We start from the raw sequence: 27,261 nt of genomic DNA on the forward strand, positions 1-27,261 counted from the left end.
CTATAAGGAAAATTATACTGACATAATATGATTTATTTATGTTCACAATGATGTGTTTATTGAGAGACCAACATCAGCGGAATATAATCAACAAGGACGGCTAGAAAAAGTCGGCGAAGATCAACTAGCGCCTGTCCCTTTAAGGAGTCACTCCGGACTTGTCGGAGTTTCAATAAGCATTGGCACAACCCATACTCCCAAAAAGCTTCCTTTAGCTTCGGATTGACACTGGACGCCCTGTCTTCACCCTACATTCAGCAGGACAGATACAATGTTTTCCACCTTTAGGATGTGTAAAATGCAACGCGCAACAAATTAAGGTAATGTAGCACAGAGTGTAGTTACAGTAGTTTCATTCATAGTAATTGAAGTGTGCTCTCCACAGCATAACACATTTGATACCTTCCTACAAAGACTGTAAGACTGCACGCTGTTGTTACTGGAACCGTTTTGTTCAAAATTATTGCTGAAATATCTGCCTGGTGAGTGCGCTTAATACAGCTAGAAGCCTATAACTAATGTTGCCACTTATGATTAACTCTGTTACTTGGCTTTTTCAACTGCTGTTGAGTGTGTAAATATTACAGCATTATTATTTCACGCTCGAAAATAGGTTTTTCTGAAATCATAACGATACAGGAACGACTGTGGTAATTATAGCAGTGTGTAGTAGAAAAGTGCTTAACCGGAGATAATGAGGCTAATGTTAAATATCGGGTAGTGGATCAAATATTTTCACCTTGTGCATAAATGTGGTAACCACAGAATCCAACAGTTCTTGGGTGGTATACAGCAGAAAATCAATTAAAACATGAACATAGAAAGGCAGTTTTAAAGTTATTTGTTCAGCAGAGCTGCAGGCATAATTAATTTAGAGGCGTCACAGTGGAATTTGTCAATTAAAATGCTTTTCGATGTTGAGCATTCTGCGGGCACTGTTCCTTTCTAGTTACACTTCTTTGCAGTGTACCATGGTTTCATTACCATTTCCTCTGTGAATTGGTTTATCAGACCCCAAATCTCATGTTAATGTAACTAGAGGACTGAGATGTATGATGGTGTCCTGACTGCATGGTGTGACCCATACTTCCATATTTTCAAAGGCAGCAGGATCCTTTAAGATCCACCCCCAAGCTGATGGGTCTGGAGATATAAATTAGTTCTCATGTATTGTAAGTCTGTTGCAGTGCATTCATATTATTTAAATGTTGTCAGGCAGATATCCACATCCCAATGCTCAAACGTATTTATGATAACTATTCGTTCAAATGATGTGGATAGATGTAGAAGTGACTCGTGAGTCATAACATTAGTCTTACTGGAAATAAGTGATCCTTTTTGTTGCTACGAGTTCCTCTCAGATGAGTCTCGATCGCACAGACCAAAGCATCAGCTAGGCAATGATGGCGGCCAGTATTCTAGTGGAGTGGAAACAGAGCTTTTTTAAGGATTCTATGGGACCAGAATACAAGCAGCCTCGGGCTCCCGTGCCTGTACACGGTCTTGTTCAGACGACAGAAAGTGTAGGCTTGGCTCAAACAGAGTGCTTTCAGTCCGGCATGTACATCTGAGTGCTCAAAATGTGACTGAGCATATTAAGGCACAAGTGTGTTCTGTCAACTGGGCAGCTCAGCCGCGGCCAGCCCTGAACAATGACATATTGTGTCACACAATAGTGCTTCACTGTTATTTATAAACACCCCCAGCCCCCTGCATCCCAAATGCCTCCTTGATTCCCCCCCCCCCCCCCCCCCCCCCGTTTCTCCAGTTGAGTTTGACTCTCCAGCTTCCACTTATTGTTCAGATGGGAGGACCTGGGATGTTTGACCAGGACAGGATTTGTGGAAGATGATTTAAAGATGTTTTTTCCTCTGGTTACGTAAGGACAGAAAAGTTGGTGAATTGAAGGCGGACATGCCGCATCACGATAGTTTGTAAATGATCTATTTTTGTGCCTAATTGATGAGTTAATCAGTGGCACTGTCTGTTTTCTCAGTGTTCACTAGAGAGCATATAAAAACAAAGGATATGACCAGTTTAGAGGTTTGTTGTTCTTGGCTTTCTGTTTGTGGACTGCCAGTGATCTGCACATTCCTCTCAGTTATTTGAGAGTGTATCGAAGTTGGTAATGAACACATATTTCACCTCAGCTTTACTGACTGTAAGGCCTTTAACGCACTGTAAGTAAATGTTCACTCTACGCTGATAACCTAGTCAGTATCAGTTCAGTTGTCCAAAACAACATTGTACCTGCAGTTTGTGAAGAAGGTGACCTAATACTCAAAAAAGACCCACTGGGTTGATGATGCACCCAGAGGAAAGGATGCACGTAAAACGACAGAAAAGGGAAGGAAGCAGACAGACTCAAGGAAACTGTGAGAGGCAACTTCTTTGTTGAAACTAGTCATCTCATCATCTCATGATCTGTTGGCTCTAGCAGTGAACATCAATGTGTTTGCAATATGTACCACAACTAAAAATGCAGTTAATAATGTTTGTAAAGGTTACCATAAGAGTGAATGTTTGAACCACATATCCGTTATACACATCTTTGAATTTACAGACCGTATACCCAACTTGCTAACTTTAAGAGTTTGTGCTGTCTGAGGTTATGTCCTTATCTCTGCTCCATCTCCGATTGGTTGACATTATCTCTTTTCCTCTGAGGGGGCGGGGGGTGGGGTGGTGGTGGTGGTGCATGGGGTGGGTGGGGGGATGCAGCGTTTCTCCACCACAGTATGAGAGACAGCTGTATCCTGTGTTTTAGGTTCTCACAAACTCCAGATCAGCCATCCTGATAGTTGTGGGTGGGTCGCAAGGGAGTAGGGGAGAGAGAACACTGGTTTCTTTTCACAGTCATGATGAGGTGAAAATTTCCTAGAGCTAATGTGTCTGTTTGTGAACGCGTTCTCAGTTAACTCCCCTCTGATTTGATGAGAGGGCGAGGCGCCGCGAGCGCTGCATGTTTTCCGGTGAAAGTGCGTAGCGCCCGAAAGAGCAGAACTGCCATGGAAATCTGTGTTGTCATCTCCTCTGGCCTACATAATGTAGACGGCCCGTCTGAGAGTGCGCGCTTATCTCGAGACGACCCCCCGACCCCCCACATCAGCCTCTCCCTTTGAGCTCACTGGTTGCAGCAATTTGGTTGGCAGTCAGATTCACTGGAAGTGACACACACACACACACACACACACACACACACACACACACACACACACACACACACACTGATGTGGATTCCCAGACTGGTGTCTGCATGTTTACGCCATGTCTGAGTAGAGGGGACACCTCATGATGTCGCGTCTGTGTCCTGAGAATGAGAGCAGAAGTTGTGTCTGCAGCCTCGCTGCCGCCTACACTAAGAGGCTGCTGATCAGTGCTGCCAATGCAGCAGCATACCAGTATGTAGCATAAGAGGCTAATCTGATGAATGGCTGTTGTAGTGTATACGTACTTTACATTTAGACAAATAAAGGTTAAAGTTAAAGTTGCATATATGAGCCACTTGGTGAGGTCACCCTGCACTAGGCTTACGGTTCAAGTAACTTAATGTGGCTTGCTAAATTTCATCAAAGTATTTGTGGTCACATTTTAATGGTCTAATTACTACAGCAGTCCAGGGTGTAATTGAAAATCTTCTGGCTTTGAACGTTATTACTTAGTGATTCGTAAACAACAGTGGATAAACATCTGGATATAAAAGCATCTGGATATAAAAGCTGTGAAAGACTCCTCATGCTGAACGCCTTTGAGTTGAGTTTGAGAAAACAACCCTCCTAAGTGGACCTCATGTTAACAGCTTCTCTAAGAAAACTACACTCTGAAGTGGACCTCATGCTTACAGCTTCTCCTAGAAAACTACATTCTGAAGTGGATCTCATGCTAACAGCTTCTCTTAAAAAACTACATTCTGAAGTGGACCTCATGTTAACAGCTTCTCTAAGAAAACTACATTCTGAAGTGGACCTCATGTTAACAGCTTCTCTAAGAAAACTACACTCTGAAGTGGACCTCATGCTTACAGCTTCTCCTAGAAAACTACATTCTGAAGTGGATCTCATGCTAACAGCTTCTCTTAAAAAACTACATTCTGAAGTGGACCTCATGTTAACAGCTTCTCTAAGAAAACTACATTCTGAAGTGGACCTCATGATTACAGCTTCTCCTAGAAAACTACATTCTGAAGTGGACCTCATGCTTATAGCTTCTCTTAGAAAACTACATTCTGAAGTGGTCATCATGTTTACAGCTTTTCCTGTTATCTTTTATCCTCCCCGACGCTAAGTATAGCCTGTACCCATTCAAATCATACAGAATGGCTTGTGACCTCCCCACCCCATTTACCATTGAGTGACTGCACCATGATGACAGGCAGAAAGATGTGCGTGCACTAACCCCCCCTAAACCCCCCCCCCCCCCCCCCCCCCTCGCACTCACAGACAAATACGGCCGCTGCTCTCTCTCTCTGAGAGTCCTTCGGCGCTCCTCAGGTCAGGCTTTATCAAGCCCATCCATGGGCTTCCTGCCTCCGCTCCGAGCTCCGAGCCGCAGGATCCGGTGTATCAGTGTGCAGGAGCCAAAGGTTAGCTTCCAGAGAGCAGAGAGAGGAAGAGTAGGATGTGACTCAAGGCCCCCTTTTCATCAGCCTCCCAATGTCTGCTATCCTACTCAGTGCTGTTCGCTTGTGTGTGTGTGTCTGTGTCTGTGTCTCTGTCTGTGTCTGTGCGTGTGCGTGTGTGTGTGCAGGCCTGGGATGTTTGGCATTTATGTTTGGCCAAGATCGGAGAGTGCCTAGTTGTTTATATTTATATTATTGTTGTTCATGCTATGTCCAGACGATCAGAAGGAGATGAAAGTCTCTATTTGCAACAGCAGTAGCTTCAGCAGCAGAGCAGAGAAATGAAGTTAACCTGGTGGCCAGTGACATTCCACAAGCACAGACGGTAGACTATCCTCTCGGTAACAAGTGTGGCTTAAGAGGGAGAGTTTGCTTCTGTAGAGGGTGTCTGGGGAGGTGGACACACAAAGGCTTCGTCCAGACAAGACTGACTCACTGGGATCTTCACTGTAGACACATGGTGACGTTTTTTGTCTGTTAAGCATGACGTGCCCAGAGCAAAGGAGGGGGGGGGGTGGGTCTCTCAAGGTCTTAACCCTTTGATTAGGAAATAATTCACCACCGTTACCGACCCCTCCCTGACAGGTTGGAATGTGGCTCCCTGGGCCTCTGCCCTCCCCTGGCCAGCCTTGAGCTTTCTGTTCAGGCACAGGCACAGGCACCCTCTAGGATACACACTGGACAGGGGAAATCTGAGGAAGTGTGTGCAGAAGGGGAGAGGCCTCTCTCTGCTGTGCCTACACCCAGAGGTCTGAGTATGTGGCCCGGCCCTGGGGCCTCTGCTGTGAAATTCTTTTGAATGCTGCTGACCTGTCAGTGACTGCAGGTCCTGGGGATATTGACATGTTGAGATCATGTACTGGCTGACTGTGGGAATGTGGCAAAGCTATTAGTGGTTAATTAGGAGGCATAGATGTCTCCAGGGAGTAGCTTTGCATTGACGCTATCTTCTCATCAGTTGATTTCATTAGAATACTTCTGCCGCCTTCTGTGGCATACACTTTTGATTGGTTTCGATTTTTTGTTATGGTGCTTTTTCTCGTCATAAAGACCAACTAAAGTGAAACAAAGATGGGCCTTTGTCTCGTCAGTGACATCAGCCTTTGTTCCACACCAGTGATTTTAAGAGGCTGGAAGAAGGGTCACGACCCTCTCTGGAAATGTCACAGTGATGCCATTTTCAAGTTTCCAAAAAAAGCTTTCTCTTGTAAAAGACTATTAACTCCTTCCTCTCTCTAGTTGTTGTGTGGGGGTATTTATACATGCATGACTCTCACACACATGACATGGGCAATGAACATTCAGCTTCAAAGCGCTGAATAAGTAGAACCCCTTTTCATTATGCCCAGTGGCATATATGACTTTAATCTGTGCCCTTTTGTGTGTGTTTTTTTCTTGCAGATGAAGAAATGGTGCCTTATTGTCCGCTTGGCCAATGTCGCTTCTGCCTACAGGCTAATTCCTTAGCCAGGGAACAACAGTATGGCAGCAATAGATACAAGCTCAGATGTAGAAAATTTGTTGGCTTCCATCCATCTGGAGAAGTACCTGGACAGCTTCCGACAGGCTGGCTTTCTCTTCGCCTCGGACTTCTGTCACCTAGACAACGAAGCTCTGGTCGCTCTGGGCGTAACCGCTACTGGTCACAGGAAACGGATCCTAAGGTTGGTCGGCCACATTGAGCGGGCCTGCCAGTCTCATAGAAGGGGGCCTCCCCTGGACCGCTGTCAGTCAGAGACCACAATTCATGTCACGGAGGCCGGAACGCCGTCCCATCAAGCAGACACCACCTCCTCCTTTGAAGCGTTCCGCAACAGTTCGGTCCCGAACCTGTCCTCACTTGTGACGCACAGCACTGCCGCAGGACTTAGCAATCCTGTTGTCAAACCAGTGCCAAAGCCTCGGACGGTTTTCAACAGACACAAAAAGGCCACCTCTTCATCGTCGCTTCAGGAACCTCAGGTGACGAGGAAACCGTCTCAGGAATCCCTCTGCTTCGTAGTGCTGGAAGGGGAATCCACAGTGGACTCTGTGAATGCTCCCTTTGATCCCAAGCCAAGCCCCTACGAAAGGCATCCTAGCATCGCCGCCTCGACCCCGGAGCCCAGTGGCTTCCTGCCTCCTGTGCCGCCGAGGCTCCGTCGAGTGTTCCCCCCATTCACCCTCCGGGGGTCCTCCTTGCCTGAGATGGCTGAAGCCGAGCGCCACCCGACCACCCCATCCTTGTCCTCCTCCCCTGACTCTCTCCACAGCTTTGAAGGGTCCTCCTTCTCTGGGACTCCCACCTCCCCACACAGCTCCAGGAACTCAGGTGTGGAGACGGTCTCAGGTGTGGAGATGGTCTCCAATGAGATCTACTGTGGCACTTTACCCGGCTCCCCAGTATCCCGCTGGGCCCTGTCGGTTCCCAAACCACCCCCGCGTCAGGAGCGCAACGTACCTTCTGAGAACGACGGGTAGGTCTTCAAGTCCTTTCATTTAAGTCTAAATTTAGTAATCATCTGAGCTGTCTGGTTTCACAAAAGCATGTTGTAGATTTAATATTGTTTGACTTTCACCTATTATCCAAGGTATTTGAGTGTTTGTTTACCAGTCTGTTTAGACAGGTTCCATACAGTGTTTATTTACCAGTATGTTTAGACTGGTTCCAAATAGAGTTCTCCCATCACAAAGATTCATTCTAACTGATTTTTTCCCCTTTTTTAAGCACTTTCAACAGCAGTTCACTTGAACAGCCTAATCAACTGATGGGTACGTTTTTATGACATCACTGATACCTCCCCAGAACTTGAAGTCCCTCAAAATTGAACCTATTTAAGCAAGTGCTTTTGTGCTACACTTAACTATATGTAAAAATATATTCTTAAGTTTGACCGTAACCAAATTATTCGATCTCTGGTAGCACCTACTGATGAAGACGATGACATGATCAGCCCATACTGTGAAACAGTTTTCCAAAGCAGACGGCAATATCCACATGAAGAGGTAACCATGTGTGTCACTGAAGACTTCAGCATCATTTTTTTATTTAACATACTTTTTATTAGACTTCAGCATTATTAAAATATTAATAAAGGCCATTGCCCAGTGGAAAGTCTACTGCCAGTGAAACGTGAGCAGTACTCTATGTTCATACTTTATGGATTTGGACAGGGGGAGAGGACCAGAAGCAATGAAAGCCTTGGACCCAAGAAAGGAGACGAATGGGGGTAAGTGTGTATTAATGGATTTTTTTTTTTTAAAGCACCAGAGATGACAAGAAATCTGCCACTTTTAGTTCCCAGATGTGGGATATAGTGTGTGTGTGTGTGTGTGTGTGTGACGTCCCTGTCAATGTCAGGAGAGTTTGTTGACGGCCCCCCGTCCTTCTCTCCATCCAGGATCCTGGCCCATTCGTGGCTGCGGCGCCTGTCCAACTCCCTCCACCACGACACCCCCGGCTATTGCACCGTCGGGGAGCCGGCCTCACGCTCCTTCTCTCTGCCGCCGCACAGCATGCACCTCAGCGAGCTCGAGGAGGACCAGACCATCTCTCCCTATGCCAGCTACACCTCGCTGTCTGAGCGGGCGGTGCCCATCATCTACGGCTGGCTGGATAAGCTGTCCCCCCAAGGGTATGGTCCGCTGGGGCTGCTGCTCACCTACTGTCTCTGCCCGTCTGTCCCTCTGAGGAAGTGTCTGTGCCTCATGTCTGTCTTCTCCGAGCGGTGTGTCTTCCTTCCTTCCTTCCTTTTGTCAGCCATTTTGTCACTTCCCTTTCCACACTTCTGCTCTTCTGGCTTTGGCCTCTGATTTAAGTAGCATATGTTAGGTCTATTTCAATCCGAGTTTGAATGCTGTAATTGTTCTTGAATTAAAACACTGTAATGGGTATACCATATGCTTTGTTTTCTTATTGAAATGTGTGTTGTTATGTTGTGATTGTAAAAGCATTTCATTTATCCATGTGTTTATTTTTTATATTGCAGAAACTATGTGTTCCAGAAGCGTTATGTGAAATTTGATGGCACAAACCTAATGTACTTTGGCAGTGAAAAGGTATATAAACTGAATATAAGCTAATATCCCTCAGACGACACGTTCATGTCTGCTTGGATGTCTGGTTATATTCTCAGTCTCTGTCTGGCTAGAGGACTACAACTGTTCTGCTTTTAGAGCTGGCCTCATTTCTCTTCTTCTGTCCCAAACTCTCATCCAGGACCCTTACCCAAAAGGAGTTATTCCTCTGGCAGCCATACAAATGGTTCGCACAGCCAAAGACAACAAATTTGAGGTGGTGACCAGTCACAGGACATTTGTCTTCCGTGCAGACAATGAAGGTAAACAGTAGCTCACCAGCCCCCTGGCTAAGCCGGTGTGAATTCTCAGCACTTCACATTTGCATTTAAGGTGTTAACAGAACGATTTTCTTCATCTGCTCAGAATCATTATAAACATTTGTTTTACACTCCTCTTACTCATTGTCAGACATCAATTCAAGTGTTTACTTTGACTTTTAGTTTTCAAAACGTTTTAATTTGACGAAAATAAAATATCAACTACCCAATGTGCAAACACTTGGTTTATGATTAATGACAAAGTGAGGCCTCAAACCGTAGCCTCAACAAAGCAGAGAAAACAAAAACAGTGGAACAAGAAGCCAAAACTCCTGCCTACAGGGTGATGAAAGCGTTGGTCTGCGGCCCAAAGAGAACAAGCGCTTTGGTGCTGTAGTCCTCAATCAGAATGTGAATGTCCGCTGGCCTTACAATGCCCCCAGCCCACCCCCCCCACCCCACACTCTGAAGCAGCACTATGGTTCAGACTGAGCTAGAGACCAGGCAGAAGGGTTTTATTACTTGTATTCCTTTTATCATGATTTTAGTAATCCAAGAAGCCTATCGGAACACCAGGTTCTGATACGATGTTGTACATTTTTTATTAATTTTTTAACTCCATGTATTGCTTTTGCTGCTTGCTTTTAGCGATGTTATGTAAAGCACTTTGAACTGCAACTCTTGTACGAAATGTGCTATATAAATAAAGTCTTACTTACTTACTTACTTACTCACTCACTCACTCACTCACTCCTCTTCTCTTAGTGCACAGGAGCAAGTGGTGCAGCACCCTTCAGGAACGCGTGAAGGAGCAGCTGGTGTTTGGCCGCCCACGCTTTGGCACCGGCAGCCACTGCCAGAAGAGCGGCTCACTGGAGTTTAAAGGGACCAAGTCCAAGGTGTACGTGGCCGTTAACACCGAGCAAGTCTGGATTTACAAGAGTGAGCAGGTAATTACAGTCATGGCACAGGTGTGTGTGTGTGTGTGTGTGTGTGTGTGTGTGTGTGTGTGTGTGTGTGTGTGTGTGTGTGTGTGTGTGTGTGTGTGTGTGTGTGTGTGTGTGTGTGTGTGTGTGTGTGTGTGTGTGTGTGTGTGTGTGTGTGTGTGTAAAGACACACAAATGAGTTCAAAGCCCTCTTTCGTGTCCCATGCTCTGTGTTGTGTTGTCCTGCAGTGCTTCAAGAATGGCATTGGAATCTCAGTGATCGAGTCCAGGGGAGCCACTATCAGAGATGGCAAGGGCAAAAGCTTTGACCTCATCACTCCCTACAAAATATTCAGGTGATGGTCTTTGAACATTCCCCCTCCATTGAACTCTCTGCTCCTGTTGTTTTCATGTGTGCTGGGAGGGCAGTATCTTGTTTTCTTTCATCTGAGCAGGAGAAGCTTTATCGTTGGGTATTTAAAGGATGTGTGTCTGACGAGTGCGTGGTGTTTGAACATCACAGCTTCACAGCCGAGTCCGACAGAGAGAAGCGGGAGTGGATGGAGGCAATGCAGGAGTCCATCGCCGAGACCCTCTCCGATTACGAGGTAGCCGAGAAGATCTGGTCCAACAGGTCCAACAAGATCTGCGCCGATTGCAAAGCCATCAATCCTGACTGGGCCTCCATCAATCTCTGTGTGGTTATCTGCAAGAACTGTGCAGGTGGGTCTCCCTGATGGGTGACCTGATAAGACCCGGGTGACCTGATAAGACCCAGGTGTCCTATCAGTCACAGCCAATGGGTCTATAAATCAATCAGCCATCGTTAGTCATGATCGATATCTGTGCTTGACAACCTAAATAACAGAATTGGGTGCTTTGTAAATGACTGTGATGTTTCTGATATAATGCTTGCTTACCTTGAACTCCGACTCGATTCGAGGGGCAGGATTTTCCCCCTTACAACCATTTGTTTGTGCACTGCAATACTCAGTTTTCACACTGCAGACGTAATCCAGTTTGAACAAGGCCTGTTGGCAGTATGGGGCGGCCCAGGCAGCACAATGATCCTCAACGCTTTTGTTCTGTTTGACCGCAGGCCAGCATAGAGGACTGGGAACAATGGTGTCAAAGGTCCAGAGCTTGAAACTCGACACCAGCGTTTGGAGCAATGAGATCGTTCAGGTAAATGAGCTCAACACATCCATAATGATGGTTAAAGGAGCTCACCACATCTATAATGATTGTTAAAGGAGCTCACCACATCTATAATGATTGTTAAAGGAGCTCACCACATCTATAATGATTGTTAAAGGAGCTCACCACATCTATAATGATTGTTAAAGGAGCTCACCACATCTATAATGATTGTTAAAGGAGCTCACCACATCTATAATGATTTTCAGTTAAAGCAGCTCACCACATCTATAATGATTGTTCAGTTAAAGCAGCTCAACACATCTATAATGATTGATCAGGAGCTCAACATATCTATAATGATTGATCAGTTAAAGCAGCTCACCACATCTATAATGATTGTTCAGTTAAAGCAGCTCAACACATCTATAATGATTGATCAGGAGCTCAACATATCTATAATGATTGATCAGTTAAAGCAGCTCACCACATCTATAATGATTGTTCAGTTAAAGCAGCTCAACACATCTATAATGATTGATCAGGAGCTCAACATATCTATAATGATTGATCAGTTAAAGCAGCTCACCACATCTATAATGATTGTTCAGTTAAAGCAGCTCAACACATCTATAATGATTGATCAGGAGCTCAACATATCTATAATGATTGATCAGTTAAAGCAGCTCAACACATCTATAGTGAGCGCTCTGAGATCTGTCATTTATCTCTTGGCGATCTTGTGCACAGGATTTAGTTATTTTATTTCTGCTGCCTGTGATAGCATCTGTTTCTGCTCTTTGCATTGAAAGACCTGCTATATCATGGGTGCATTGAAAGCAGTGCTAAATCATGGGTGCATTAAAAGCAGTTCTAAATCACGGGTGCATTGAAAGCAGTGCTAAGTCATGGGTGCATTGAAAGCAGTGCTAAATCATGGGTGCATTGAAAGCAGTGCTAAATCATGGGTGCTTGCTGGTGGTGTTCAAACTCTATTCTCTGTGTCCCAGCTCTTCATCATGCTGGGGAATGACCGGGCCAATGAGTTCTGGGCGGCCCGGCTGACTGTTGTTGACGAGTTGGACTGTGACGCTTTGCCGGAGCAGCGGCGGGAGTTTATCATCCAGAAGTACCGCGAGGGCCGCTTCCGCCACCCGCACCCCAGCTTCAGCACCCAGGAGGAGTTGCTCAAGGTGCCAGACTTAACCAATACACCAAAAAGTCGCTTCCACAAACTGTCGGAGACGGTTCTTCCTGTTCTGACTGTAGTAAGAGGGCTATGTAGGGAGACTGTTCTTCCTGTTCTGACTGTAGGAAGAGGAGCTATGTAGGGAGACTGGTCTGACTGTAGGAAGAGGGGCTATGTAGGGAGACTGTTCTGACTGTAGGAAGAGGGGCTATGTAGGGAGACTGTTCTGACTGTAGGAAGAGGGGCTATGTAGGGAGACTGTTCTGACTGTAGGAAGAGGGGCTATGTAGGGAGACTGTTCTGACTGTAGGAAGAGGGGCTATGTAGGGAGACTGTTCTGACTGTAGGAAGAGGGGCTATGTAGGGAGACTGTTCTGACTGTAGGAAGAGGGCCTATGTAGGGAGACTGTTCTGACTGTAGGAAGAGGGGCTATGTAGGGAGACTGTTCTTCCTGTTCAGACTGTAGGAAGAGGGGCTATGTAGGGAGACTGAAGTATTCCCCTCATGCCGCTGAAGAGAAGTTAAATCTCCTTGAGCAGCCTGAGTTGCTTAAAATAGCTCGGGCCATCTGAGTACACAATGACAGCAGTCATGGCTGGGTTGGCATTCATTGTGCTATCGCAGAGTTAGACCAAAAGCATTCATTTAGGTCTGCAGGCTAGCAGTCAGGCCATTTCAGCTTTTACAGGGAGATGGACAGGGTCAGATATGTGAGGACCTAAGAGAACTGATGAAAGGATCACAGTGAAGTGGAGAGTCTTTCTCTCTTTTAAGGAAGAGGATGGTTTGGAATACCCTGCAGCTGAATGTGCTATTAGTGATGCATGTTCTAAGTGTGTGTGTGTGTGCGCCTGTGTGTGTGTGTGTGTGTGTGTGTGTGTGTGTGTGTGTGTGTGTGTGTGTTTTGCCGTAGGCTCTCTGCACCGCCGTGACCGAGCAGAACCTGCTGAAAACCGTCACCCAGATATTTGCGGAGGCCGAGGCGGCGCGTCTGCTGGATGCTAACGGCCATGACAAGCATCTGTCCCTCCACTACCTGCACTCACAGGGCATCTCCGGTAAGGCCTGCCTCTGCTTTGCTTCAAAGTGTGTGTGTGTGTGTGTGTGTGTGTGTGTGCGCCTGTGTGTGTGTGTGTGTGTGTGTGTGTGTGTGTGTGTGTGTGTGTGTGTGTGTGTGTGTGTGTGTGTGTGACTCCGGTAAGGCCTGCCTCTGCTCTGCTTAAAAGCAAGGCAAAGTGGCTTTCAAGTCGTACCCGCCATCATTCACTCCAGAAGGGTCAGAGAGTACAGTTGCTCTCGGCATTATTCAGTATACTTAGCCAAGTCTTATCATAAAGTATCTAAAAAAATGGGTTGCGAATGGTGTTTTTATTCGTATACCACTATTCTCAAGTTACAAGTCTGAGTCGTGTGTGTCCTCTGCTGTGTTTTGATATGGTGATGTGCTTTAACAGACTCCAGTGTGTACGATGAGATCATGCAGCCCGTCTTGTACTCTGGGTACCTCTACAAGGGAGGCTCCTCGAACAAAGGCACATTATCCCGCAGGACCAGAGAAGGTAGGCGAATACATGCCAGTACACTCCCTTGGCACAAGTTCAGTACCGAGGCCCCCCTCCAAATTCCTCTGAAATATGGGCGCTGTAAGGACAAATGGATACTAATGTATTGTATCACGTTACATAATATGGGAGGAGAGGATCTTGTGCTTGGCTTGTTTTCAAAAGAGTTTCATTATTACCCATCTTATGTTCTCATGATCTTTTTTGGTTACTGGTTTTAAATTTTCATAAGCATGGAAAGGGAGTTTCCAGTGTCGTTTTTGTATATAACTAATCTTGACCCAAATGTGTTTTGTGGACATTAATTAATTATGAATTTCATTGTTCAGTTGTGTTGTCAAAAACCTAAAGTCAATATAGCGTTTGATAACATATACATATATACTCAAGCTCTCCTAATTAATTACGAAATATGATTAAAATGAAATGGACCTAAACCACATCCATTCCTACCATACTTCATCCAGGAGACGGGTTTTACCTCAAGAAAACAAACGAGATGCAGACCCGCGCTCACCCGGACTCTCCTTTGTTTCCTCAGATTTCCAGAAGTTCTGGTGCTCCGTGGAGAAGTCCATTCTCTTGTACGAGTCGGACCGGAGTCACGAGCCCAGCATGAAGATTGACGTCAAAGATATAATCTGCCTGGGAGTCAGCAGACCAGACTCGTGTAACAACAACAATGGATTTATTGACCGGTAAGTTAACATCAGTGATACTGTAAAAATAGTATGACAGATGGCAGAATAAAACAAACTGTGGTATTTTAGTTTGTTTTATTCTCTCATCAACCACTTTCACTTCTATTATTCTAGGTTTCGTTTCACGTTTGAGCTGTACCTTTCGTCTGACAAGCTCCTCCAGTTTGGCCTGGAGACGGCTGATGCTCTGCACTGTTGGGTGAAGGCCATCGGGAAGGTAGGAGTGTCTGTCTGGACTCATCCAATGTTCAGCATCTTCCATGTTTGTTGCTTGTAGGAGGTTTTAAAGAGATCTGTCTCTTTGTTTGTGTTTGTGTTTGTCTCTGTCTCTGTCTTTTTCTTGGTCTTTATCTTTGTCTGTGTCTATGTGTCTATGTGTCTATGTGTCTATGTGTCTATGTGTCTGTGTCTATGTGTCTATGTGTCTATGTGTCTATGTGTCTATGTGTCTATGTGTCTATGTGTCTATGTGTCTATGTGTCTATGTGTCTGTGTGTCTGTGTCTGTTTCTGTGTCTGTTTCTCTCTGTCTGTCCCTGTCCCTGTCCCTGTCCCTGTGTCTCTATGTCTCTGTCCCTGTCTCTGTGTCTTTGTCTCTCTGTCTCTGTCTCTCTGACACTGTCTCTGTCTCTCTGACTCTGTCTCTGTGTCTCTGTCTCTGTGTCTCTGTCTCTGTCTCTCTGTTTCTGTCCAGGCCACGACTCCTCTGAGCTGCCACTGCCTGCTGTCGCGTGAGTTTGAGCGCGTGGGTCGCCTGAGGTACAAGAACATGCTGGACCCCCAGCAGTGGAAAGAGGGCTTCTTCGTCCTGCAGAAGTCCAACCTCTTCATCTGCCCCCGTACTGACGGCGCCGCCGAGGACATCATCAACCTCAAACGCCTTCAGGAGCTCAGTGAGTGGTGGAACACACACACACACACACATACACACACACACACACACACACACTCTGCACTGTACACTCTACACTCGTACACTGACATGTGATTGACAGGCAGCAGTTCAATAGCTCCTCTCTGATGTTCCTCTTGCCCAGGCACTGCCTCTGAGACTGACAATCATGAGAAAAAGGACATTCTGGTGCTGGTTGAAAAAGGAAGGTAAGCACATACATAGGAATTTCATGCCGCCACTGATTTCATTCAATTATTAAAATCTAATAAAAAAGTTCTGGAACTAATGAATGAAAATGTAAAAAAAAAAAAAAGGACACATCCCTCACAGACTGATTCATCTGAGCACACTGCTTTTTCAATGATGGCCACACTCCTCTCGTCTCATTGTCTCCACGAAAGAGATTCATTGAAATTTGATTCATTTGAAAACCACAGAGGGCTCAGGATGTTCCCAGACAGGACCGTAGTAATGAAAGGATCAATTCTCCAAAGATCAATTTTCTTGCCATCATTGATCGTGTCATCTTCTCGTCCCCCGCACAGGACACTTCATCTGCACGGCATGGGCCGCACAGACTTCCCCCTGTGGTACGCCGACATCCAGAAAGCGGCCGGAGGGAAGGGCAATCAGCTGAGGGACCAGCAGCTCAGTAGACATGACATCCCCATCATCGTGGACAGCTGCGTTGCCTTCATCACGCAGTACGGTGAGGGCGGAAGCCGGAGGCCGAAGGCGTGGAAGGCCCTCTAGTGCAGGATTCATGCCAGCTCACTTCATCATCATCATCATCTTCATCGTCATCTCCTTATATTCTTTTAATTTATGTCTCACTTTCAGACCATGGGGAACCATTCTGTGTTGCGGTCTTACATAATCTGAAGCGTGTTCAGTATGCAGTAAAGGATGCTGAGCCTGGAATAGTTCACATGTGTAATTCGATGGTTAATAAGCTAATGTAACCGTCAGGGACGTGCACAGGAGTGGGCTAAGGTTGCCCGGGCAACTGCCCGTTTGCCCTCCTCAACTGAAGTTGCCCCCTTGAAGGAAATATATATATATATTTGCGATCAGGGGACGGTGGCGTGGCAGCAACGGTTAGTGAGAGTTTAAAATGATTTTGGCAAAATTTGCGATCAGATGACGGTGGCGTGGCAGCAACGGTTAGTGAGAGTTTAAAATGATTTTGGCGAAATTTGCGATCAGATGACAGGGGCGTGGCAGCGGCTGTGACAAAAAATGATGTTGCCCTTTTTTTTCAGGGTAGAGCAACTGCCCTTCAAAATTCCTGTGCACATCCCTGGTGACCGTCTATATAAATATCTTAAACTACAGGACTGTAATCTATGCAGTACCACTGCAGTTACATGTGCAGTTAAATTTGGCATGGAATAAAAAGGTGCTTGCTTCATCAGCAGTGAATGCTGTAGTCTGATTGGCCAGATCCTGAAGATGATGCCCCGTGCTGTAGTCTGATTGGCCGGATCCTGAAGATGATGCCCCGTGCTGTAGTCTGATTGGCCTGATCCTGGAGATGATGCCCCGTGCTAACAGTGACTTCATGTTCGTCCCTCTGCAGGCCTGGGGCATGAGGGCATCTACAGGAAGAATGGCGCCAAGTCCAGGATTAAACTCCTGATGGAGGAGTTCCGTAAGGACGCCCGCAACGTGAAGCTGCGCATCGGGGATAACTTCATCGAGGACGTGACGGACGTTCTGAAGAGGTTCTTCCGCGAAATAGACGACCCAATCTTCATGGCAGACCTGCATCTGTTTTGGCAAGACGCTGCAAGTGAGTCAAGTCAAGTCAAGTCTTTTATTGTCAGATGCACAGAACAGCGGTCTGGAGTCGGTCTGGGCACTGAAATTCTTAGGATGAACACCGTACCACACTACCATAACATAACAAGTAGCATAACATAACAAGTGACATAACATAACAAGTACTCCACATGATATAACATAACATTTACTAAACATAAGATATACCTATGAAAGACAAATAATAGTAGACCTACTAGATAAACAATAAATATGCAATATAGATACTAAACATAAATACACAAACTAAACAGATACATATAGCTACATGTCTTACCCTAACTGCTACTATGCCTACACGTTCACCACACAAGTAGAACAATACTATGCCTACACGTTCACCACACATGTAGGACAATAATATGCTTACACGGCACTCGGCCACTCGGTTACTTCAACATTGACACTCTGAATCGAGCTCATTCTTGACTCCCTATTTCAGAGATCCCACACAAGACGTACCGTCTGGACCGATACAAAGAGCTGATCCGAGGCCTGCCCCGGGTCAACAAGACCACACTCTCTGCACTCATCAGCCACCTCTTCCGGTCAGTGCCCTCCTCACACTCCCCCCTGTGCACCCAGACCCAACCCTGGGGTTGAGCATGGTCCCTCCTTATGAACAGCTGTGGATTAGTGTTTGCATCTGACAGCTGTTCCCTTCACTGTATGCGATGTACAACATTTGTTGTTGTTGATGTTTTGTGTTTTTTTTTTTTTGTCATTCAGGGTACAGAAGTGTGCTGACCTGAACCAGATGTGCACCAAAAACCTCTCGCTGCTCTTCGCCCCGAGTCTCTTCCAGACGGACGGCAAAGGGGAGTACGAGGTGAAGATCATCGAGGACCTCATCGACAACTACCTTTATGTCTTTGACGTGAGTAGACCGGCCCCTCCACATCTCTCGAGACGCTCTCTCTGTGATTACCGTGCACAGGGCTGTACTGAGGTCAGACCCTCCACATCTCTCGAGACACTCTCTCTGTGATTACCGTGCACAGGGCTGTACTGAGATCAGCCTCTAGTGTAGCCATGGCAGTTATCAGACGGTGCCAAACATCGACCATTTTGTTAAACAAAATTAAAGTTTAATTATGGATAAATAATCGATATGCTCAGTTTAATAATGGATTATCATGACAACGTGGACGTTTGCCGATAACACACGCAGTCCGATAATTAACGCCGTTACGATAGTGTTGATAGGCCCTCAGCCTGACGGTGCCATTTGTGTTCAGGTGGACGAGGAGCACCAGACCCAGATTGAGCTGGAGATCAGCCTCATCACCACCTGGAGTGATACACAGGTACCAACTCTCACCGCTTGTATGGTTTCTACGGTTACTGTTTGAAGAACACGGGAACATGGAGGAGAATAACTGCTTTTTCTTGGGCAAGTGTAAGTGTTGATGCAGACTATATCTGAACCCTCTTTCATGTGATACTCCCAGCTTTCCCAGGCAGGGGACTTGATCATTGAAGTGTATCTGGAGCATAAGATACCCGACTGCTGCATCACTCTCAAGGTGGGTGTAGACCTAGAGAATTCTCTTCAGTGACCCATAACAGTTTCTAAAAACTGTCATTAAGCTCTTTGTCCACATGGTGGCAGGAGAGTTCCACAGAAACAGTGGACATGTGGGTGGGTGATGTTTGTTTGTTTGTTTGCTGCATGCTTTGCCTGTAGGTATCTCCCTCGATGTGTGCTGAGGAGTTAACCAACCAGGTTCTGTACATGAGGAATGTGCCAGCCGGAGAGAGAGACATCTGGATGACCTTTGAGGCTATTGAGGATGGAGAACTTGGTGAGGGAGTACAGCCATTTACTCTAAAAGCAGAAGTGAAACCTCTTAATGCAATGTTTGGAAACCAGACTGGGAGCAGTACGATGAACTATTTCACTTTCCATTTGATTGTGTCCCTGGGAAGTGACCTTTTTCACAGATTATATTAAGTTCAATAACAGTTTGTGCAACTGAAAATATTTTTATGTTTTAGCGAACTGGACCAAAATGTACAATAATAGATTAAGACTTATACATGCAACTAAATTCTTGTGCATTCGTATGTATGTACAGTATGTTGGCATCTATGTGTGTTTATTTCAACAAACATGTTGTATTAATTGTGGTTGAGGTGTAAATACGGTGTATATTTGTCACAGAACGGCCTCTTCATCCTAAAGAGAAGGTTCTAGAGCAGGCCCTCCAGTGGTGTAAGATGGCGGATCCCAGTTCAGCCTACTTAGTGGTGAAGAAGGTTCCTAAAGGAGAGGCTATTGACATCTTCACCGGTGAGTTTGTGTGACCCCTGTATCATTTCCATAACAATTAAATGACCCAAAAAATTCAAGAAAGTCACAGAAGTTGATTTGCACTCTTGCCATGTGTTTTTCCCTGTGTTGTTGTGTTTGTCCCTGTGTTGTTGTGTGGCCGCAGCGTACAAGAGTGAGATCGTGAAGGCTGGAGTGTTGAGGTGCAGAGAGGAGTCCCCCAAACTGCTGCAGGGGAACAGGTTTCAGGAGCGCATGTTTCAGATACGGGATCATAAACTGCTCCTGCTGAAGGACAAGAAGGTAGGCCCGTGTCCCATCAAATACTGTCCCCTAATGGGGGCTTGTGTCCCATCAAATACTGTCCCCCAATGGGGGCACGTGTCCCATCAAATACTGTCCCCCAATGGGGGCCCGTGTCCCCATCATATACTGTCCCCCAATGGGGGCCCGTGTCCCGTCTAATACTGTCCCCCAATGGGGGCCCGTGTCCAGTCAAATACTGTCCCCCAATGGGGATCTAATCTGGCCTCCCTGGGTAGTAAGACATGTTCCTTTGTCATTCAAGAGCAATAAGCCAGAGAAGGAATGGCTGTTGAAGACTTTGAAGATCTACATTGGAATCAGGAAGAAGCTGAAAGCACCTACCAAGTGAGTAACCATGACTACTACTCTGTTCTATAAACCCAAGAACATCTAAATGAATTCAAGTGATCGTTATTCCATTCCAAGTCAAAATGCTAATTATTGATTTTTCCAGGTGGGGTTTCACAGTCATGCTGGACAAGCAGCAGTTGTATGTAAACTAGTCCTTTCTGTTCAGTTTCTGCTTTCCTCATTGCACTTTCAAAACCTTATTTATTTATGTATTTATTTATTATCAGCCACCATGCTACGCTAAGGGTTAAAGTCACTGTCATCTTTCTTAAAGGTGCCTGAGCTGCTCATGCCAAGCAGAGCTTTGGGACTGGATAACCAACCTACTGAAAGCACAGGTGCCACAGCATCAACACGCCTCCCAATAAACACCAAACACAGCAGTAGACTCAAATAAGTGTGACGTCTGTCGGACATCTAAAATGTTTATTTCTTTGGTGGCGGTTTCTGTGCCCTTTCGGCTGTCTGTGCATTTCATTTACATTTACATTTCGTCATTTAGCAGACGCTTTTATCCAAAGCGACAAAATTTGTTACCTTTTACACTGATGGCACACTGCAAATCTGGAGCAATTAGGGGTTCAGTGTCTTTCTCAAGGACGCTTCAACAGGGAATCGAACTAGCAACCTTTTGATTACTAAACGACTTCTCTACCTCCTTTGCCCTTTCGGCTGTCTGTGGCCCCTCAGGATGACGACCTGCGGCCCCCGGTGCTGAGGAGACACTCCTCGTCGGACATCTCCAAGCAGAAGTTCGGCACCATGCCGCTGGTGCCCATCCTAGGGAAGGAGAGCCACACCAACACCAACTCCACCATGCTCTCGGCCAATAAGACTCTGGTAACACAACTCCACCATGCTCTCCGCCAATAAGACTCTGGTAACACAGCGCTGATTCTTGGCACCTCTTGTAATTGGAATGTGTTGAAAAATGAGCCAGTAAAAAGCACACTCAATTTGACTGTTGATACCGTAAAACTTTAATTGAGTCTCCCATTCAGTATATAGACATTTTAATTTCTGTATTTCTGTCATGTTATATACAGGTTTTTAGACCAGCATTATGCTGTCCTTAAATAAATTGGTGTATTTAGTTTAACATTGTGATTAGTGATATTTTGTACTAAGCAATGGGAGGTGTCAAGTCTGCCCTAAAGTTACTTCCTGTGCCAACCTTCCAAGTAAAGTAATGCAAAGGAGTACAGAAAAGAAAACATACAAGAGTTGTATCCCACTCTGACACTTTTACCCTCACGGAACAATGGCCCCTCTACAGGGTGCACTGATTTAGCCCATAGCTCTCCAGTGTAAACGTAGCTCATTTCCGTCACAAAAAGGCCAAAACAGCGGCCTGGAGCTAACTCCCCACAGTGTGTGCTACTTGTGCACACCCTGGTGGTGATGTCAGTATGGCACTCAGTGTCCCCTGAAGCTTCTAGGTCTCATGACCAACCCTGGTATTATTGTGTCTCTGCAGCAAAAGCTCCACAATAGGAGGACGCTGTCCATGTACTTTGTAAGTAGTCCACGCACACGCTGTCTGAGTGTCTGTGGCATGCTCTCTGCTTGGTTCCCTCGCATGCGTGTCAGACACCCTCCCTCCCTCCCTCCCTCCCTCCCTCTCTCCCCGTGTCTGTGAATGACTCACTTCTCATGCAAATCGCCTCACTCTCCACACCCTCACTCTTCAGCACCCTCACCATGGGCGGCCCTTCTCAGTGTTGTTCTGGGGTTTGCTTCAGTGCATGTATCTCTTTTTTGAGAAGTAACTCCTTTTCAACTTTTTTTTTTTTTTTTTCACACACTCACCCTGTGATCTGCTTCCACCACTCAAGGGCAAGCTGGGTATGAACATGAACCATAACATTTAATTTCTCAAACATTCTTTATTAGAAAGAAAAAAAATCCTCTGATATTTTTTTTTTCTTTCCTTTTTTTTTCCTTTACTGGAAACTCCCCGTTCCTCTTGGAAGCAATCGTTTCCCCCCAGCGACTCTATCAGGATGTTGCCTTGAAATGTTTGAAGTGAAGACAACAGGATGCATGGGGAGGAAGAACTGTTCCAGTGTATTGTTTTGCGGTCCTAGCCTTGAGGGGAGGCCGGGAGCCTTTAGCTGCCTCCCTCCCTGTGTTGTGGGAAGACTGCAAGGCTTCTGGTTTAGCCCCAGTCCGCTGGCTTTGCAACTGAATTGTTTGCATGCATTTTCCCCCCTTTGTCCCAGGTATTCAACAATTATCTTGAGGTTGTCACTGTGATACTAAAACAATGGCTTAGCCCTCGGAAAAGGAAGTTTGTTGTTTTTGACGTCGTTGAAGGGTGAATTCTTTCAGTGTTGAGTTTAGCGACAACAAATAGTGTCTTTGTCCACGTAATGGCAGTTGATCGACCAGATATTCAGTTCAGATGACGTAATCACAAGGGAAGCTTATCTAGAGAATAAACCTGATTCCCCAAAATCATAATGATGGCCTTTTATGTAACCAAATCCCTCATGATCCAGTCAGATTTAATTTAGCATCAGAATTGGACTCAAGCCCTGATCCGCCCCTCTTTCTGTCCAGCCAATCCTGATCAGCCCCTCTCTCTGTCCAGCCAATGAAGGTGCAGCAGGACTCCTTCGAGGAGCGGCCTGAGAGCCCCGAGCCTCTGTACGAGGAAGTGGGCGACTTCGGCCTGCAGGTGCTCAAGTCCCTGGAGACCAGCTTCCTGTCGGGCAGCCATGCCAACACACAGGACGCGCCTGAGCGCCCACTCAGCCTGAGCCCCAGGCAGACCACTTCCCTGGAACTGGGCCTGGGCTTGGGCGAGGGCTCCGGCCTGGCGCGCTCGCTCAGCAGAGTCGAGGAGATGGCACTACCCCTCGTTTCCTCCTCCCTGGAGGCGCTAGTGCCCGAGCTGGGCAGGGAACCCCGCGGGAGGTCTGTGGTCCCCCATCCCCGGCGTCAGTCGCGCAGGCCCTGCAGCCCGTCCCAGGAGCTGCTGCTGCAGGAGCTCTCCAGCGTCTTCACCAAGAAGCCCGAGGTGGAGCCCCCGCAGCCAGGCGAGGACGAGCCCGTCTGAGCTGACCGTCAGTGTTGACGCACCGGCACAGGCACAGAGATATCCAGGTGTACTGGGGAGCATCCAGGCCAGCTATCAGATCCCAAATACAGTGATGGCTGCTCTTATGTGGAGGAAGGTGTTTTTGATTACTTGAGCTTTTATGCCACGGACCAAATGCACTGGTCACAGGAGCACATGGACCTGAGGCCTGCACATCCACAAAAACATTTGTTGTAGAGTGTCAGTATTTATCTGTATTTGAGGTTCTTTCTTGGGCTTCATGTTGTATGAGTAAGCCTAAGAACAAGTTGTCCCCCGCAGTAATAAGACTATTGTGGCCCTCATTCCTGTGAAGTTAATTTGCTGTGTTTTTAAACCGAGCAATGATTTGGAGCTCTTTGAAGGATGGAACGGGCTCCTTGGAAAAGGAAGAATACGAGTATTTATTGTCCACATTTTGCTAAGCTGTATTTTGCTTGGTTTGCAGTTAAACCACTTTTTATACTTTCCAGTAGATTGTTTGTATGACTGTGAGATGAATACATTTTCAATTTAAAATTCTGTTCTATGTGCATACGGTAGCTGTCTTTCATCAGCATTTACATAAAGGCACAAGCTTATATATGGACTTAATATGGTGCTTGTGTATGCTTGAATATGCAGTCTGTTCTTCATTAGCTCTCCATCATGTCATCCACGTACAGAATTAACAATATAGATTACAAACCACTGTACTAAAATAACGTATGTACTGGAAAAGCATTAGAGAGAATACAACATTTCATTTTAAGATCTAGTCAGGATTAAATATATGTAATTTTATTTATTAAATTATTTGCAGAATTTTTCTTTCGTGCTTAACCATCAAGCAGCTTTTCTCAAATCACTGTGAACTCAAGTGGAGCTTTGGGGAATCATTAGCATTTTATAATGTCTGCAATATCTCGTTTTTAACAGTAGATGGCAGTGTAGATATGCTTCTTCAATATGCTTGTAGACCACTTTTAGTTTTTGACCGACTGTACATCAGTAGACAGAAGACAGCCATAAACACTGGTGCAAATGACCTCTCTCATGATGACTCGTCAACCTGTGACGTCTGCCATCATTCGCTAAACATCGGTCCCTTTAGTATTTCTAAAAAAAACTGTAAAGTCAGCATTGAATGCATGTCTACTGAACCTGTCAGTCCTGGCGTGTTGCCGTAATAATCCAATTTCTAAATGTTCTGTTAACTGGTTTTGTGGTTCAGCAATTTTCCCTGGATATACTTTTGGCAGAAAATGTGTGTTTTCTGTATATATTGTATATTGTTGTTCCTGAATTCAACTCTTTGGCAGTGATATGTTTATTTTCATCATCTTGTGCCATACCATTTAAAATACATAAATACTTTTCTAAGGTTTGCCACTGTGTGTTTCTGATTTGATTTGCTGAGTTAAATCATCTACAGAAGGAAATAAGTGAACGAGGTCAGGCCATTTCACACTTGTTGATACCATGTGTTACAGTTCTCCTCAGTCCCTTTGGTACATTACTCAGATCAGAATTGAAATTGAGAATATGTGTTCCACATCCACATTATCTTATCATCTCCACATTATCTTATCATCCATCTGTTACTTGTTAGTTTACGTTATATGTTACGTGATGCTGCTTTCAATGTCTAAATGCAGGATGTGTCTAAAATATGGGCCAGTGAACCAGAGTGCATGTGCCTGGTCCCCATAGAGGAAATGTACAGTTACAGTACGTGTCCTTAACCTCACACAACATCTTACCATCCTGGAAATCATCTACAGTGATGTCATCTCTGAGAGTGTGACACGTTTAGCATGGACTCATCTACAGTGACACGTTAAGCATGGACCAGCAGTCATCTACATTGATCTCTTTGAGAGTGTGACATGTTTAGCATGGAATCATCTACAGTGACACGTTAAGCATGGACCAGCAGTCATCTACATTGATCTCTTTGAGAGTGTGACATGTTTAGCATGGAATCATCTACAGTGACACGTTTAGCATGGACCAGCAGTCATCAACATTGATCTCATCTCTGAGAGTGTGACATGTTTAGCATGGAATCATCTACAGTGACACGTTAAGCATGGACCAGCAGTCATCTACATTGATCTCTTTGAGAGTGTGACATGTTTAGCATGGAATCATCTACAGTGATCTCATCTCTGAGAGTGTGACACGTTTAGCATGGACCAGCAGTGCTCTACAGTGATGTCACCTCTAAGAGTGTGACACATTTAGAATGGAATCATCCACAGTGATCTCATCTCAAAGAGTGTGACACGTTGAGCATGGACCAGTGATGTCATCCCATCATTTTTTTAATGAAGGTGACAAGTGATCATCAGTTTTGTGATACACAACTGTATACTTTAAAAGTCATAAAGATGTTTTTCTCAGCAGGTTGTAAATGAGGTTTCATTCAGGTTATTTTCTACATCCTCCCACGACATGCTTACAGTGCACAACCACTCGTATATGTGTGATGGAATTAGTGACTTGGATCACATTCAACTTGTCCAACATAATATTCAGTTAGTCTGGAGGCAGGTTTTAACGATCAATCATTGTTACTGAAAGAGAGATGGTAAAATGAAAATGGAACCAAGGCAAAAGCTTCCAGGGTTGAGTATTGCATAAACAACATGACTAAGCATCTCGACTGTCTTGTTCATAAACAATGACACACAGAGTTCTGAAGGCACTGACATGTTTATTTACATAATTATTTACTTTTGAGGTATAAACTCAAAGGATTTTCAGGAACTTGCAGGTTATATATCGTGTGGGGATGTTTTGTGCAAATTGTTTAGAGAAATGCACTTCCTGTTTTTAAAATGTTCCGGATGATTGGAGACATTTACCAAAGCGACTGAGACGAAGTGTGAGCTGACACACTGATCCTTTGTGCTGGTGCCAGGCTCTGATGCACAGATAACGCACATCTGGATATATTTGGCACAAAGTTACTACCGTTGTGGAAGAGGGCATTATCATTATGATCGTACAAATGGTGCACATTGCTTTGAACTTTTGCAGTATACTTGCCATTTTTGTGTCTGAATGAGATAGTATACGTAAAAGTGAATCTTCATTTGAATCATGCTGATAAGAAGGAGAGATGGATGGTTTGGGAGTCAGTTGTCCTGATCTGATTTAGATACATTGTCAAACCTCAGCTGTCTAATCATCTGATTAACCCTCAATTCATTCTACATTTTTGTATGTCCAATAGTAGCACGTAAACTAGCAATGAAGGAGGTATTTACCAATTATGTGTTTTCCAGAACAATGCAGTGGCATCTGGCTCTCCTGGGAGGCACCCACAGTAAAGAGAAGCATGCCGCTCACTGCTGACCACTTACTGATATAGTATCTCTGCGTGTCTAATGGATATACATGTTTTACGAATAAATAGGTGGGTACATATTGGCTGTTCAATTTACTAAATTCTGCTAAATTACTTTGGATTGATTGGAATACTGTTGGTGAAAACATGAAAGAAAAGCAGCAGATTTAGAAAAGTAACTGAGAGACTTTTGGTAAAGCTATTAGATGTTGCTAGTGTCTTTGAGAAGAGGATTAATTCTTTGAGGAAAGACTTAGCATTTACCTTTTTAAAAAGTCCCTTGGATCAGTCAATCATTCCGATCCCCTCCGCTAGAAATACCTTCAAGAGTAATCTCCTTATCCGAGCTTTTAACAAGACACCTCCAATCTCAAACCATCAGCGGATTTGCCTATCCTCTGGGCAACCACACAATTTCCATTTGGTTAAACTGGCCATGAAAGACCACCCCTTCCTGGTAGACAAACACTACTAGTTTTCAAAAAGTCCATCCCTGCATTGCATCAGCCTGAACACCATTGAGCAACTTCAGAGCATGTATGACACAGGCAGGCCTTTCTTTTATTTGGGTTTCTAAAGCCTCCTGTTTCAGCTGTGTAACACATACGTAAAAAGAGGAATGATAAAATGACTCCATGCAATGTAACATCAGTGTAGGATTGAATGTGGGCTTAGTTGGACCAACCTCGAGGCCACTCAATAGGCCACTGCTGCGTGAACAGTATAAAAACTGAGACAGGCTTGGAAAATG

At 45.2% G+C, this 27,261-nt stretch overlaps 1 protein-coding gene across 1 annotated transcript; it reads left to right on the plus strand.

Annotated features, from left to right (window-relative positions):
* Nucleotides 1-209: 209 nt before the first annotated feature.
* Nucleotides 210-25,142, plus strand: arap3 (ArfGAP with RhoGAP domain, ankyrin repeat and PH domain 3). Its single transcript, XM_080840096.1, has 34 exons — nucleotides 210-320; nucleotides 6,020-7,074; nucleotides 7,326-7,369; nucleotides 7,521-7,603; nucleotides 7,772-7,827; nucleotides 7,999-8,232; nucleotides 8,587-8,656; nucleotides 8,817-8,937; nucleotides 9,700-9,884; nucleotides 10,110-10,216; nucleotides 10,384-10,583; nucleotides 10,960-11,045; nucleotides 12,008-12,190; nucleotides 13,101-13,245; nucleotides 13,642-13,746; nucleotides 14,291-14,447; nucleotides 14,565-14,667; nucleotides 15,144-15,342; nucleotides 15,487-15,550; nucleotides 15,890-16,053; nucleotides 16,924-17,136; nucleotides 17,608-17,713; nucleotides 17,895-18,042; nucleotides 18,404-18,472; nucleotides 18,617-18,691; nucleotides 18,853-18,970; nucleotides 19,330-19,458; nucleotides 19,604-19,740; nucleotides 20,006-20,088; nucleotides 20,198-20,233; nucleotides 20,369-20,432; nucleotides 20,785-20,934; nucleotides 21,572-21,610; nucleotides 22,688-25,142. Exons 2-34 carry the CDS (start codon nucleotides 6,101-6,103, stop codon nucleotides 23,153-23,155), a joined length of 5,115 nt encoding a protein of 1,704 aa, XP_080696222.1. The 5' UTR covers nucleotides 210-320; nucleotides 6,020-6,100; the 3' UTR covers nucleotides 23,156-25,142.
* The last annotated feature ends 2,119 nt before the right edge of the window (nucleotides 25,143-27,261 follow it).

The sequence above is a fragment of the Sprattus sprattus genome (genome assembly GCF_963457725.1).
Source record: "Sprattus sprattus genome assembly, chromosome: 6".
NCBI lineage: Eukaryota > Metazoa > Chordata > Actinopteri > Clupeiformes > Clupeidae > Sprattus > Sprattus sprattus.